We start from the raw sequence: 13646 nt of genomic DNA, 5'->3' as shown, positions 1-13646 counted from the left end.
ACCAAGCCAGCCAGGGACTCCTGTTTTAAATACTTTTAGGTTTAAGAGACTTTGGCCTTTGAGAGGTAACAGAGCAGCTTTAGCTATTCCTGTGTAACCAAAGAATGCACTCAAGCCATGATTTTTTTTAATGCTTATTTATTTTTGAGAGAGGAGGAGGGGCGGAGAGGTGGGGGACAGAGGATTCCAAGAAGGCTCTGCACTGACAGCAGAGAGCTCCAGGCGGGGCTCGAACTCGTGAACCGTGAGATCCTGGCCTGAGCCGAAGCTGGACGCCCCCTCCAGCTGTGACTTCGTGAGCTGAAACACACACCTGGTCTTCCCAAGGTGCGAGGCCGGCCCTGGGCCCGAGCGCTGCAGCCCTGGACGCGGGTCTTCACTGCAGCATCAGCTGGCGCTGTTCCAGCTACTACCAGCTTCCTGTGCACAGCGATGCCGGGCCCCCTGAGAACGCAGCCACGGTGCCACAGCCCTCCTGCCCCCTCTGCGACCGTCTCCTGGAGGCCGGGGCGGCTCTTTCATTGGGCCTCAGAGCCCCCTGCCTGGCCCTGACCCCTGTCCCAGCGCCGTTTCCAGGCCCTGGAATCCGTCCAGCCCGCAACACAGGCCAGACCGGCAGCCTGTATGACCGTCTGTATGACCAGAGGCGGGGAGGCCGGGGGGCCGGGATCAGCGGGTCTTGGTCTCTGGGTGTCGCCTTCTGAGGACCGTGCGGGAGAAGCTGTTGCCAGCTCTGTCCCCGGCTGGTAACCGGCTGCCCGCCTGTCTGCGTTCTCCCCTCCCCTCCAGTCACAGCGGAGCAGGGTCCACACTGCTGCCCTCGCTCTCACCTGGACACCTCCGTAGACCCTGCGGTCCTGGGGCGGGGGTGGGGGTCAGGATCCCAGCACAGGGAGCTGGGAGGGCTGCAGTTCAACCCATGATGCCCGTGCTCTAAGTGGCTGAGTTTTCCGGTCCCTCTGTGGGTTTGTTGACAAATGACTTCGGAGCCGCTAAGTAGCCGGTTTCTGGAGAGCACGAGGGGTCAGTTTTCTCCACCCCGGAACGCACGGCCACATCCAGACAGACTCCAAATCAAAGCTCTTAAATTTCCAAGCCTTTAATCCTGAACCAGACCACAGCGAGGCCCGACCCAGAGACCCCCCTCCGCCTGCCCCATTTCCCCAAGGTCAGATTAGTTGGAAGAAGTCTCTCCCACAAGTGAGTCCATCCAGCTCTGGGAAATGAATCAGTCCAACTCCGTCCCCAAACCCCCTGACCTCATCCCCCCCCCACTTCCTGGTTACCCCATCAGGTCCCCCTGCAAGCCTTCCCTTGGGGACCCTCGTTTGCAAAAAGCCTCTCCCCCATCGCACCCCCAAGCATCCCGATTCAGCCACCGAGAAGAACATATTCACAGAGGGAAAGGAGGAGGGAAAGAACATATTCACAGAAGAGGGATGTTTGTGCAAACCACGTGTGCCCCGCAGCAGGGAGAACACGGTTTCTCCAGGACAAAGGGAAAGGATTTTGCGGGATAAAAAGAAGAAAAGGAAGGAGCTTCGAGAAGGCACCCTGGTGGGTCTAGGGGGCCCTGTGCCCCAGCTTGGGGCAGATGGAGCCCCAGGGCCAGGGAGGCAGCGTGAGCAGGAGGAAGCAGCCGCCGGCCAGCAGGAGGGCCAGGCCGGCGCCCACGCCACAGCCCAGGGACCAGGAGTATTCGTAGGTCAGGGCTGGGGCTGGGGGAGGCCCGGGGCTGACTCGCTGGAGCAGGGCTTGAACGGAATGCCGGAACACCTCCAGGCTGACCAGGAGCAGCAGACCTGTGGGGGGAGAGGACAGGCATGGCACTGAGGCGCCCGGAGCCCGGCCCGCCTGGGCGCCTCCCAGCACACCCCATCTCATGCTCAGGACCCCGGGACCCTCAGCACCGCCCGCCTCGTTCCTTCAACAGCTGCTCAGTCAACATCCACCCTGTGGCGGGTGTTTGGAAGCTGGAGGTGAAGAAGGAACACAACACGAATGGACAGACACAGAAGGGAGCGTGGTGGTCGCCAGGAGCAGAGGAGCGGCAGGGTGGGGGGGTGGCGGGCAGGGGCTGCGGCTTAGTGGGGACAGAGCTGTAGCTGGGGAAACGTACATGAAAACATTCTGCAGCTGGATGGTGAATGTACATAAATGCCACAGAACGGAGCACAAAACAGGAGAAATGGTAAACTTTATGTTATGTGTATTTTATCAGTTTAAAAAGAAAACGAAAGGGCGCCTGGGTGGCTCAGTCGGTTAAGCATCCAGCTTCCGTTCAGGTCATGATCTCGCTTCGTGGTTTCAAGCCCTGCGTCGGGCTCTGTGCTGACAGCTCAGCTGTCAGATTCCGGGTCTCCCTCTCTCTCTCTGCCCCTCCCGTGCTCGCGCTCTCTCTCTCTCAAAAATAAGTTAACATTAAAAATTTTTTTAAAGAAAAAAGCAAAAGCACCCGGGTGGCTTAACTGAGTGTCCAACTCTTGATTTCGGCTCAGGTCATGATTCCAGGGTTGTGGGATCGAACCCTGTGTTGGGCTCCAAGCTGAGTGTGGAGCCTGCTTAAGATTCTCTCTCCCTCTGCCCCTCACCCGCACTCACACTCTCACTCTCAAAAAAAAAAAAAAAATCAAACTCCAAAATCAAAAATAGCAAAAATTAATTAAAGACTACATTAAAAAATTATTTGAAAAAATAAAAGGGGTGCCTGGCTGGCTCAGCGGGTAGAGAATGCAACTCATGATATCTGGGTCATGAGTTCAAGCTTCACGTTGGGCATAGAGTTTACTTAAAAAAAAAAAAAAAAGACTCCATCAGGCTTTTGGAAAAATCAATGGTAGAATCTGGAATAGCTGAACTCCTTATGGAAGCACAGAGCAGAAGTGGTTTCCAAGAGCTGGGGAAGGGAAATGGGAAGATGTAGGGCAAAGGGAACAGAACTCAATTACGCAAGACAAACGAGTTGTGGGGATCTGATGTACAGCATGGTGACTGTAGTTAGCAATACCGTATCGCATCTGTTACAAGAATAGGTCCTCAATGTTCTCACCACACACACCAAGGTAGCCACGTGAGGTGACGCATGTTGTTAACTGGTCTAACTGCGGTCACTTCATGACATGCATGTAGGTCAGAACCTCAAGTTGTACACCTTAAAGAGCTACAACTTCTACTCATCAACCATACCCCAGTAAAGATGGTGGATCACAAAACAAGAGGAAAGGCAGTCAAGTCAAGTTGCAATGAGATTTGATTAAAAAAAACCCAAAAAAACAGCAAGAAAAGAAGAACAAAACAGAGACCCTGATCTCACAGAGCTTATATTCTAGGGGGAGGAGACAGGTGGTAAACAAATAAACCAAGGCTTGCAAAGCTCAGATGCCTGCAGGAGGCGATGANCGGGGGAATGACAAAGATCCCCAAACTCAGCTTCAGCCAACTGCAATCCTTCAGAAATGGGGACCCAAATTGCCAGATCTTCTAAGTTTTTAAGATTCGCTGGAATTTTTCAAAGGATTCCTATGTTTTATGGGAATTTGCCCAACCTTGAAATACTGGTTCAGAGAAAGCATTATGCCCTGGCCGCCAAAGTCCATTTATGAGTCCTCGCTGGCCACGGGAAACACATGAGAAGTAAACACATGAGAAGACGAGACAATTTCAGAGAGTGATGTGTGCCGGGAAAGATAAAACAGGGTGATGGGAAGGGAAGTGACATCCAGGGGCGGAGCAGAGACTTTGAGATGATGTCGTCAGGAAACCCCATTTCAACTAAGACTTGGAGGAAGAACAGAGGCCAGGTTCTGGAGGAAGCACAAAACTAAGCGATGACCCTTGCAAGAGGGAGGAATGGCTGGTGCAAAGGGCCTGTGGTGGAATGATAGTGTGTCTGGGGGAGGGAAAGAAGGGCAGTGTGGCTGAAGCAAAGATGGTGGGGGGTGGGGAATGGACATGCAGAGGTCAGCTCTTGTACAACCAGCTGATGGCCCTGAGTCATGGGTTCTAGGTGCCTCCTGTCTTGGACCCCAGACTCTCTTCCCTCCCCAGTCCCAGGTACTTTATTTCCCTCGTGGTTTTTAATTGGAGGCCTGGAGAATGCAGCCGGGAGTCTGTGACCTGTGGGTCAGTGGCTCCCCTTTGGCTGCACGCAGCTCAGCTTAGGGCACTGGAGGTAGAGTAACACTGGGACAGGACACCCTCCAGCCCCTTTATTCTTCCACGAATTCATGCATCTTTGATTCATTCAACCATCTTAATAGAGCACCCAGCATAAAATATATAAACAAGACTCACAGGGGCGCCTGGGTGGCTCAGCGGGTTAAGCGTCCGACTTCGGCTCAGGTCATGCTCTCGCAGCTCCTGGGTTCGAGCCTCATGTCGGGCTCTATGCTGACAGCTCAGAGCCTGGAACTGCTTGGGATTCTGTGTCTCCCTCTCTCTCTGCCCCTCCCCCACTCCTGCTCTGTCTCTCAAAAATAAACAAATGTTAAAAAAAGGGAAAAAAAACTAAGAAAGCCTAGTCCTCCTGCAGTTCCATGCCAGAAGGAGAACCGACCGCGAATCGGGGAACTGCAGTGCCGTGGGCTGGATCGTGCCCCCGGGAGCTCAGGTGCCGGAGGCCTGACCCCCCAGTTTCTTGGAATGTGACTATATTTGAAGATAGAGGTGTTGTTGTTTTTTTTAAGTTGTTTTTTTGTTTGAGAGAGAATGTGATGGGGGAGGGGCAGAGAGAGAGAGAGAGAGAGAGAGAATCCCAAACAGGTTCCACACTCAGATGCAGGGGCTTTAAGTCAGGAACCATGAGATCACACAACCTGAGCCAAAACCAAGAGTTGGACACTTAACCAACTGCCACCCAGGCGCCCTAAAGATAGAGGCTTTAAGGCAATAATAGACATGAGGCCATTCGGGCCCTAATCCAGTATGGAGGGCAATATGGCTGGTGTCCTCACAAGAAAGGAAAGGGGAACACAGACACACAGACACACAGACTGAGGACATGGGGAGAAGACAGCTGTCTACAAGCCAAGGAGAGGCCTTGGGAGAGACCGACCCTGCCCACGCCTGCGTCTCAGACCTCCAGCCTCCACATCATGAGACGATGAGTTTCTGTTCTTTAACCCCCTGGCTGTGGCACTTTGTTATGGTGGCCCGAGCAAAGGAAGAATCCACAAGTACATAATTTCAGGGAGCGATCGATTCTATGGGGGAAAAGGGGGCAAGGTAGGAACACAGCAGGTAATGGGCCTCCTCTGGACAAGGCAGCCAACAGCAGTCTGTCTAAGCAGGTGTGATTTGATCAGAGACTTAAATGATAGGAAGAGATGAGACAAGGGAAGATCTAGTGGAAGAACATTCCAGGCTAAGTGGAGAGCCCTGCAAAATGTTGTGAGGAGGAGAGATTAGAGGAATAGCAAAGAAGCCAATGAAACCAGAACACAGGGAGCAGGTGGAAGAGGCTCCTACCCCCAGGAGCCAGGCCACATAAGACCTTGGAGCCACGTTATTCTAGCGGGACTAATTTATTGTTCATCTATTGGCTTTTGAACCAGGTAGGAAACACAGTATGATTTATGGTTTAAAAATACAACTAACCCCAAAGCAAAGGGCGGGCAGGACTTGTCCATGGGCTGTAGTTGGCGGACCTTTGGCCTTGACCGTTGGCCTTGGCTTTGTGCCAAGATTCTAACAAACGTTCTCACATCTCATCTCTTCCCACTAGACCTTATGAGGAATGTATTATTTCCCCCACTTCACAGAGAGGAAAATTAAAGCCTGGAGAAGCGGAGCTCGGGTTTGCGCAAAGCCAGGTCTACTCGATGGATTCTTCTCTTCGGCACGTCTCTGTACACCCTCCCTGATCAAGCCTGACACCCTTGCCCACGTGATCTGGCCCCTGCCTCCTTGTTTGTAGTCCCCTCCACTGCTCTTCCCATCCTAACATAGTGGGGAGTACAACTTCTTTCAGTCTGTAGGTATTACTTTAGAGACAGAGAGCAGGGGAGGGGCTGCGAGAGAAGAGAGAAAATCCTAAGCAGGCTCCATGCTCAGCACAGAGCCAGATGCGGGGCTTGATCCTACGACCCTGGAATCATGACCTCAGCTGAAACCAAGAGTCAGTCACTCAAGCGGCTGAGCTACCCAGGCACCCCTCTTTCAGTCTTTAAATGCACCAAATTCTTTAAGGCCAGGAGACCTTTATGCTGCTTGGAATAATTTTCGGCTTAACCTTCCCCGAGTACTGCCTCACACATCCCTACTATTATTACTATTACTATTACTATTGTTACTATCCCTACTACGGCACTTCTGAGAAGCCTTTTTATTTTTTTATTTTTTTATTTTTTTTATTTTTTTANCTCGAACCCACGAACCGTGAGATCATGACCTGAGCCGAAGCCGGATGCTTAACCGACTGAGCCACCCAGGCGCCCCCTGAGAAGCCTTTCTTAAGCACTGCCACTCAAGTCTATATCAGATCTCCCTGTTACACATTTTCCTCATACTCTTTCATTTTCATTTATAGCACTTATCACAGCTGGTAACTATTAGCATATATTAATTTATATTAGTATTGTCCATTTGTCCCATTGCTATCTCCCTCGCTACCATAAATCCACAAGAGCAGGAAACTTCTCTGTCTTGTATCTCTAAAACACAAACAACACCTGACGTGTATACTTCACAGAGAGAAACAATATAACCCGAACATGTCCCTTTATTGAAGGAGACCTTAAAAATGCAATCTGCCCAGTCCCTGATACTGAATATAACCGAAGTACTTACAGCATCAAATCCACCCCCTCGCTTTCATTTGCTTGTAAAATTTGCAGAAAAATTTCATGCCTGAGACTTCCATAAAACACTTTTATATCCTCACTTTCATGATACCCCTGGAATAACATGAGCATGATTTCGATAACCAAATTCCTCCCACACTATCAATTCCACAAAAACAGGGATCATCTTAAACTTATCCATCATTCTATCCCCAGTGGTATAAAGCACAGCATCGAGCACTTATTGGATATAAAAAAAAAATACTTATTGAATGACTGGATGGATGAATAGAGGGAAAATAGATAAAAGGAGAATGGAAAAGGAAGAAGACAGTGGGAGGAAATTAATGAATCAATGGATGGATGGATGGATGGATGGGTGATGGATGGATGGATGGGTGGGTGGTTGGGTGGGTGGTTGGATGGATGAGTGGATGAATGGATGGATGAGTGGATGAATGGATGGATGGATGGATAGTTGACAAATGGATACTTCATTGACTGACTTCATGGATATACAGAGACTTGAATTCAGAGACAAAAAAAAAATTGCCCAAGATTACACAACTTGTCAGGGTCTTTTACACCAGTGTCCCCTTCATTCTCCATGCTCCAGCCACAATGGTGTTCTTTCAAGACCTTAAATTCAACAAACTCTGTCTAGCTTGGTTACTCAGGGAGGCCTTTGCTAACTCTCTGCTTTAAACCAAGTGCTCTCGTTATGCACTCTCATAGAAATCTACCTTCCCTTTTCCTTTATAGCACCTAGAAGTTTGTAATTGTGGGATGATTTGTGTTATTTCAGTGTCATTAACCAGATGATAATCTCCATAAGGGAAGTCACCTTCTGTCTTGTACATTCTGATAACATTACATATACAAAAATGTACAAATGTGTGTAATGTGTCTGTGTGTGTATCTATGAATAAAATGAACGATGAAAGAATGGAAAGGAAATGACTGAATATTTCCCCTTATTTAGGAAGATCTCTAAGGCAACAAAATAATAAAAATTGCTAATTAGTATTTTCCATTCATCTGTTCATGTTCTTGAAGACTCATCGTGTCTCCCTTATCTAGTACTATGTACATCTGTGAAAAATCTCACCTGCTTTATGCTCTGACCTTCATTCTGTTCCTTGAACCTGTCAAATCGCTATTCCATCACCACCACCACCGTTAGTACACCATCATCCCTACATTACCACCATTTTTACTACCATCATCATCATCACCATCAACACTACCACCACAAACATCACCAATATAGCCACCACCACTGTCACCACCACACTTTGGATAATTCCTATTTACCTTTCAATTACCAGCTTAAAAATCACTTTCTCTGAGATTCTCTGATACACCCTCACTGCAGTGTCTACCCCTAATATGCTTTATCATAATTCTCATCACAATTACGGTTGAATTATTATATGTGTAATTACTGGCTACTGTCTATCTCTGCCAGAATCTAGGCTCTGTGAGGGCAGACTATATCTATCTTGTCAGTCATATATATCTCCAGCCCTTAGCACAGTGCAGGGAACATAGTAGGTGTTCAGTAAATACACAGAGGATAAATAAATGACGCTTATATAATTAACGACCTTTCCATTAACCTTAGCAAACATCTGATCCAATGAGGACTACATGAACAAGATGTAGAATTTCTTTCGACCATCAGCTCCAAGAATGCAACAGTCACTGAAGACCTCAGTTCCAACGCTAAAAGAGTGTTTGAAGACTTTTCAATTCCCAGCCAATAACAGCGCTTAGAACTCTCACATTGAGCCTACTACAGTCCTTGTGCTTCCCAGCATGCAGCAGTGCTTAGAGATGTCCTGTAACTCCCCAGCATGCAACAGTGCTTGGAGATGTCCTGTAACCTCCCAGCATGCAACAGTACTCGGAGATGGCCTCCAACTTCCCAGCCTGCAACAGTGCTTGGAGATGGCCTCCAACTTCCCAGCATGCAACAGTACTTGAAGACCTCTGGGGGTTTAAATTGGACACTCCCCCTGGAGACAGCAGGGCTTAGAATTCTCCCATTGTTGAGACCTCTAGGTCCTTGAGCTTCCTTCAATCCCCTTGGTACAACTGTGTTTGTGGACTCTACCTCCAAGCCGGCAACAATTCTTGGAAACCCTTGGTCCAAATTTAAAATAGTGTTTGGAGACCCTTTAATCTCCAGGCAGCCATAAAGCTTGGAATTCTCCCATTTTTAAGGCTACTATAGCCCGTGGGTTTCCCTCACCTCTCAGCATGCAACAGTGCTTGGACACCCTACCTCCCTGCATGCAACAGTGTCTGGAGATTCAAACTCCCAGCATGCAACAGTGCTTGGACACTCTACCTTCCTGCATGCAAACATTACCTAGAGTTCCAAACTCCCAGCATGCAACTGTGCTTGGAGATCCAACCTCCCAGCATGCAGTTCCCACGGTTTTCAGGCTCCCAGCCCTCACCTGAGAGGCCAAAGCAGATGGCTCCAACTCGGAGCAGGAACTCTGCACCTTTGCTGAGCACCATGATGATACAGAGGCACCCCAGGGCCATGACTGCCAAGCCTAGCACTGCTATCACGGCAGCTGCCAGGTTCACCTCTGCAAGGAGAGGAAAGAGAAGAAGCAGAGAACATGGGAGGTAGGAAGTGGGAAGGACTCCCCTATAGGGACCCAGAACCAGGAAGATGGAAGATTCAGAGCTAGAGAAGAATTTTCAAGATCATGCAGTCCAGTATAATAGTTTACTTACGCTGTTGAAGGAACTAAGACTCAGAGAGGCTCAGTGATTTGCCTGCGGCCACAGAGCAAAGAGGAGACATCGTCAGGATTAGAAGGAAATGGGAACTACCAATTATTCCTTATGATCTGGTTACTATTTGTTTACAGGTGAGGAAACTGAGGCAGTGAGCGTGTGGGTGACAACGGAGAAGGTAGCTTGTTCCAGTGGAATGATCCAAGTCTGAATTCTCCACAGCCACATCCTTACTGGAAGATTGTGGTAAAGTCACCAAACTTCTCTGAGCCTCAGTTTCATCCTCTAGAAAATCAGGATCAAAATGCCTATTTGACTGGGCTGTTGTGTGGATCAGGATTTGCTTATGTAAAGTGTCCAGTGCAGTGCTTGGCACACAGCAGTTGTGGTATCCACATGCACTGTGATTATTCACTATCCCAGAGAAGCACGGTGGCTCGTCCAAGCTCACTTAGCACAAAGACAAGACAGAAAGGAGCAGGGAGGGTGGGAACCACTGTTGACTGAGGGCCTACTATGTGCCCAGCATCAAGCTGTATATTTCAGCTGCATCATCTCATTAAACCCTTACAGAGGCTGGATAGGAGTCATGACATGACCATAATCCCTTTACTGGTGTGGATGGACCACTGAGGTACTGGGGTGATGGAGAGGCTGTGGTTATAGTAGAAAGGGTAGAGTCTGTGCTAACAGCAGAGAATCCAGGGCTCAAACTCATGAACTGTGAGATCATGACCTGAGCCAAAACCAAGACTCAGACGCTTAACTGACCAAGCCATTCAGGCTCCCAAGAAAGAGTAAAGTCTTAAGAGTTGCATTGTCCAGTATGGTTGCCACTAGCCATGTGTGGTCTTTCCATTTTAAATGGATTTAAATTAAAACAAAAAAAAGTTTATTTATTTTTTTTTTAGGGGGAGAGAGAGTGAGAGAGTGAGAGAGCACAAGCGAGGGAGAGGCAGAGAAAGAGAATCCCAAACAGGCTCCACACTGTCAGTGCAGAGCCCAATGCAGGGCTCGAACCCATGAGATTGTGACCTGAGTTGAAATGAAGAGTTNAAGAGTAAAGTCTTAAGAGTTGCATTGTCCAGTATGGTTGCCACTAGCCATGTGTGGTCTTTCCATTTTAAATGGATTTAAATTAAAACAAAAAAAAGTTTATTTATTTTTTTTTTAGGGGGAGAGAGAGTGAGAGAGTGAGAGAGCACAAGCGAGGGAGAGGCAGAGAAAGAGAATCCCAAACAGGCTCCACACTGTCAGTGCAGAGCCCAATGCAGGGTTCGAACCCATGAGATTGTGACCTGAGTTGAAATGAAGAGTCGGACACTCAACCAACCAAGTCACCCAGATGCCCCTCCCCCAATTTTTTTTATTTTGAGAGAGGGAGAGTGCAAGTAGGGAAAGGGACAGAGAGAGGGATGGAGGGAGAGAGATAGGGAAGAAGGGGGAGGGAGGGGGGAGGGAGGGAGAGGGAGAGGGAGAGGGAGAGGGAGAGGGAGAGAGAATCTCAAGCAGGCTTCACACTTAGCACAGAGCCTAATGTGGGGCCCAATCCTACAGCCCTGGGATCATGACCTGAGCCAAAATCAAGAGTTGGAGGCTCAACCAACTGAGCCACCCAGGTGCCCCAAATTAAAACAAAATTTGAAAAACTTATTTTCTTCATCACACTAGCCACATGGGCTCAGCAGTCACATGGGGCCAGTGGCTACCAATTGGTCAGCACGGGTATAGAGTATTTCCCCCTCACAGAAGATTCTATAGTAGAGCATTGCTTCGGAGTCAGGATTATTTGGGACTGATTCTGCCTCTGCCACTTCTGGAAAAAGTAAATGCAACCATTTCTGGACTTCCATTTTTTTCATCTGGAAGATAAAATACAGCCGTCGCCCTGCAGGGTCATGGCAAGGATGGGAGTTCTTATCAGTAAGACACTCAGCCCTGTGCTTGGCATGTGGCACATAGACATCTTTAAGAAAGTCCCAGAAAGGGGCTGTGACTTTCCCAAGGTCACACAGCACATGTCAAAGGTGGAGCTGGGGTAGAAGCATCAAGCACAGGGCTCTGGAGAACCACTTGCCCCCAAAGATGGGACCTCCCCCAACCCCAGGGCAAAGCAGAGAGGAAGACGATGCTATCAGGAACTCCTCTGACATGGTCAGCATATCCCTTCCACCACCCCACCACCCCGCCCCGCTGCAGGGTGGTTCTCACCTTTCTTTGTAGTTCTCTGGAAGATGTGTGCATTTTCCCCAGTGGTAAAGAATTTAAAATAGGTGCAGTTTGCTTCTGTGGGAGCAGGAGAGAAAAAGAGCGGTGACGATATGGACATTGCTAGCGTAAGCTCAGGGCTGGGCATTTAACATAGCTCACGGCAGCCTAAAAATAGGACATCAACATCCCTGATATACACAAGAGAAAATGATGTTCAGAGAAACAAAAACCACCTGGCGTCATCCAGCTATACAGGAGCTGAGAATCCCGTCTGGAGCTTAGAGGTCCAGATCTGTGGCCTTGTGAAGGCTATTGACCTCTCTGCAGCTTCTGAATCTTTCTGTATAAAATGAGATAACAGTCTCTTTCCTGGCTCCATCATATGGGTTTGTTGAGGGGTCAAGTGGGATTGGAAATGGATGATCACTTCATTCAACAAAGGACAGGAAGGCTAACAGACTCAGGGGAGATTTTCATCTCAGAGAGGATTCCTAACTAGAACACACAAAGAACACCTGCAGACCAGCAAGAGAGGAAACCCGATTGAAAAATGGGCAAAGGATAGGAATAGTCAATTCACAGAAGAAGTCTGAATGACTCACAAGTATATTAAGAGACGCTCCACCTCACCAGGGATCACAGAAATGCAACTTAAATCAGCAGGGAGACAGCACTTTAGATCAATTAGATTGGAAAATATTAAAAGGATAATATCAAGCCCTGGAAGAGTAAGAGGAAACAGCTGGGGACCAGAAACTGGCACTAGTGTCTTTCTGGAAAGCACTCTGACATCCTTTGTACATTTGTATCCTATAACCCAACAATTTCATTTCTGGGTCTTATATCCAGAGAAACACTATAGGCAGGGACATATGTGTGGCTGCTCACGGCAGTACTGTTGGTAAGAGCAGAGAGTCAGAATCAACCTAAGCATCCATCTCAGGGGGATCAGGTAAATGGGACAGATGCCTTCTATGCAAATCTCTGCAGCCCATGATAGCCATGAACTAGAAGACCAGAAAGCAATACGGGGAAATCTGAGAAACAGTGTTGAGCAAATAGATAGATAAATCACAAGCAGGAGGAAAAAATCCACAGCATGATATCATTACATAAATTAAAACACACAGAGATATAAAATAACACTATGTAGTTTCCAAGTTAAAATATATACTCAAGGATACATATCCAACACATTAAAGAGATAGAAGGGAATTGGAGAAAATAATGATGTACAATAAAGCCAGAGAAGGCTCTTGGAAATGCTGGTGATGACTCTGTGATGTAAAGGAAAGAAGAGGAAAGATCGACTTCTTTGTGTACTTGAAGTCCCAGGTAAACCTAAACTTGAAAGGCTGGAGCGCTCTCCAAACTGCATCTGAAAGCCAGGACTTCCCACAAAACTCCCCTAGCCTCATGTTCCCATGCTACAGATGGGGAAACTGAGGCACGGGAAGGGGGAAAGACAGGTAGACATCAAGAGGGGTACAAGAAGAGCCAGGTGGGCTGGAGAGGCAGAAAGGAACCTTCCAGATTGGAGGAAGATGTAGAGGGACAAGAAATAAACTCCTGAGTCAGGTGAGGTGGTGGGACACCCCACCTGTCCCCCGAGGGAAGGAGAGGGCAGGAGCAGGGGAGCGGGAGTCCTTACCCCACAGCATCAGCCATCCTGCGGCAGCAAGGAGTAAAGGATGCCTCAGGCAGCAGAGCAAAGGGTGAGGATGCTATAGGTAGCAGTCAGTGGGGGACACAGGGTCTTCATCCATGAGGGAAGTGTGAAGTCCCATCTAGAGAGTAAGAAGGTGTGGTACATCTTTCTGAGAGAGCATGGAGTGTCTGGCCTCCCACTATGGCTACCAGTGATTTAGGAGATCTTGCCTCCAGACTCCAGATGGCGTA

General features: G+C 48.4%; 1 protein-coding gene across 1 annotated transcript; it reads right to left on the bottom strand.

The window, feature by feature from the left end:
* Window positions 1–1313: 1313 nt before the first annotated feature.
* On the bottom strand, window positions 1314–11990 carry CACNG6 (calcium voltage-gated channel auxiliary subunit gamma 6). The gene is made up of 4 exons (XM_077756915.1): window positions 11981–11990; window positions 11748–11822; window positions 9245–9382; window positions 1314–1802 (listed from the first exon to the last, which is right to left on the bottom strand). Exons 1-4 carry the CDS (start codon window positions 11988–11990, stop codon window positions 1564–1566), a joined length of 462 nt encoding a protein of 153 aa, XP_077613041.1. The 3' UTR covers window positions 1314–1563.
* Between the last annotated feature and the right edge of the window lie 1656 nt (window positions 11991–13646).

This window comes from Crocuta crocuta, unplaced genomic scaffold (assembly GCF_008692635.1).
Source record: "Crocuta crocuta isolate KB4526 unplaced genomic scaffold, BGI_CrCroc_1.0 scaffold142, whole genome shotgun sequence".
Taxonomy (NCBI): domain Eukaryota; kingdom Metazoa; phylum Chordata; class Mammalia; order Carnivora; family Hyaenidae; genus Crocuta; species Crocuta crocuta.
The sequence above is the reverse complement of the archived record's forward strand: the minus strand, read 5'-3'. Positions and strand labels throughout refer to the sequence as shown.

What these genes read in the sequence shown, in the direction of transcription:
- CACNG6 (XM_077756915.1), bottom strand. An exon ending in CCAGAGAACTACAAAGAAAG is followed by an intron (nt 9,383 to 11,747) that starts GTGAGAACCACC and finishes CTCTCCTTGCAG; the next exon opens with AGGTGAACCTGGCAGCTGCC. An exon ending in CATCTGCTTTGGCCTCTCAG is followed by an intron (nt 1,803 to 9,244) that starts GTGAGGGCTGGG and finishes CTCCCCCCACAG; the next exon opens with GTCTGCTGCTCCTGGTCAGC.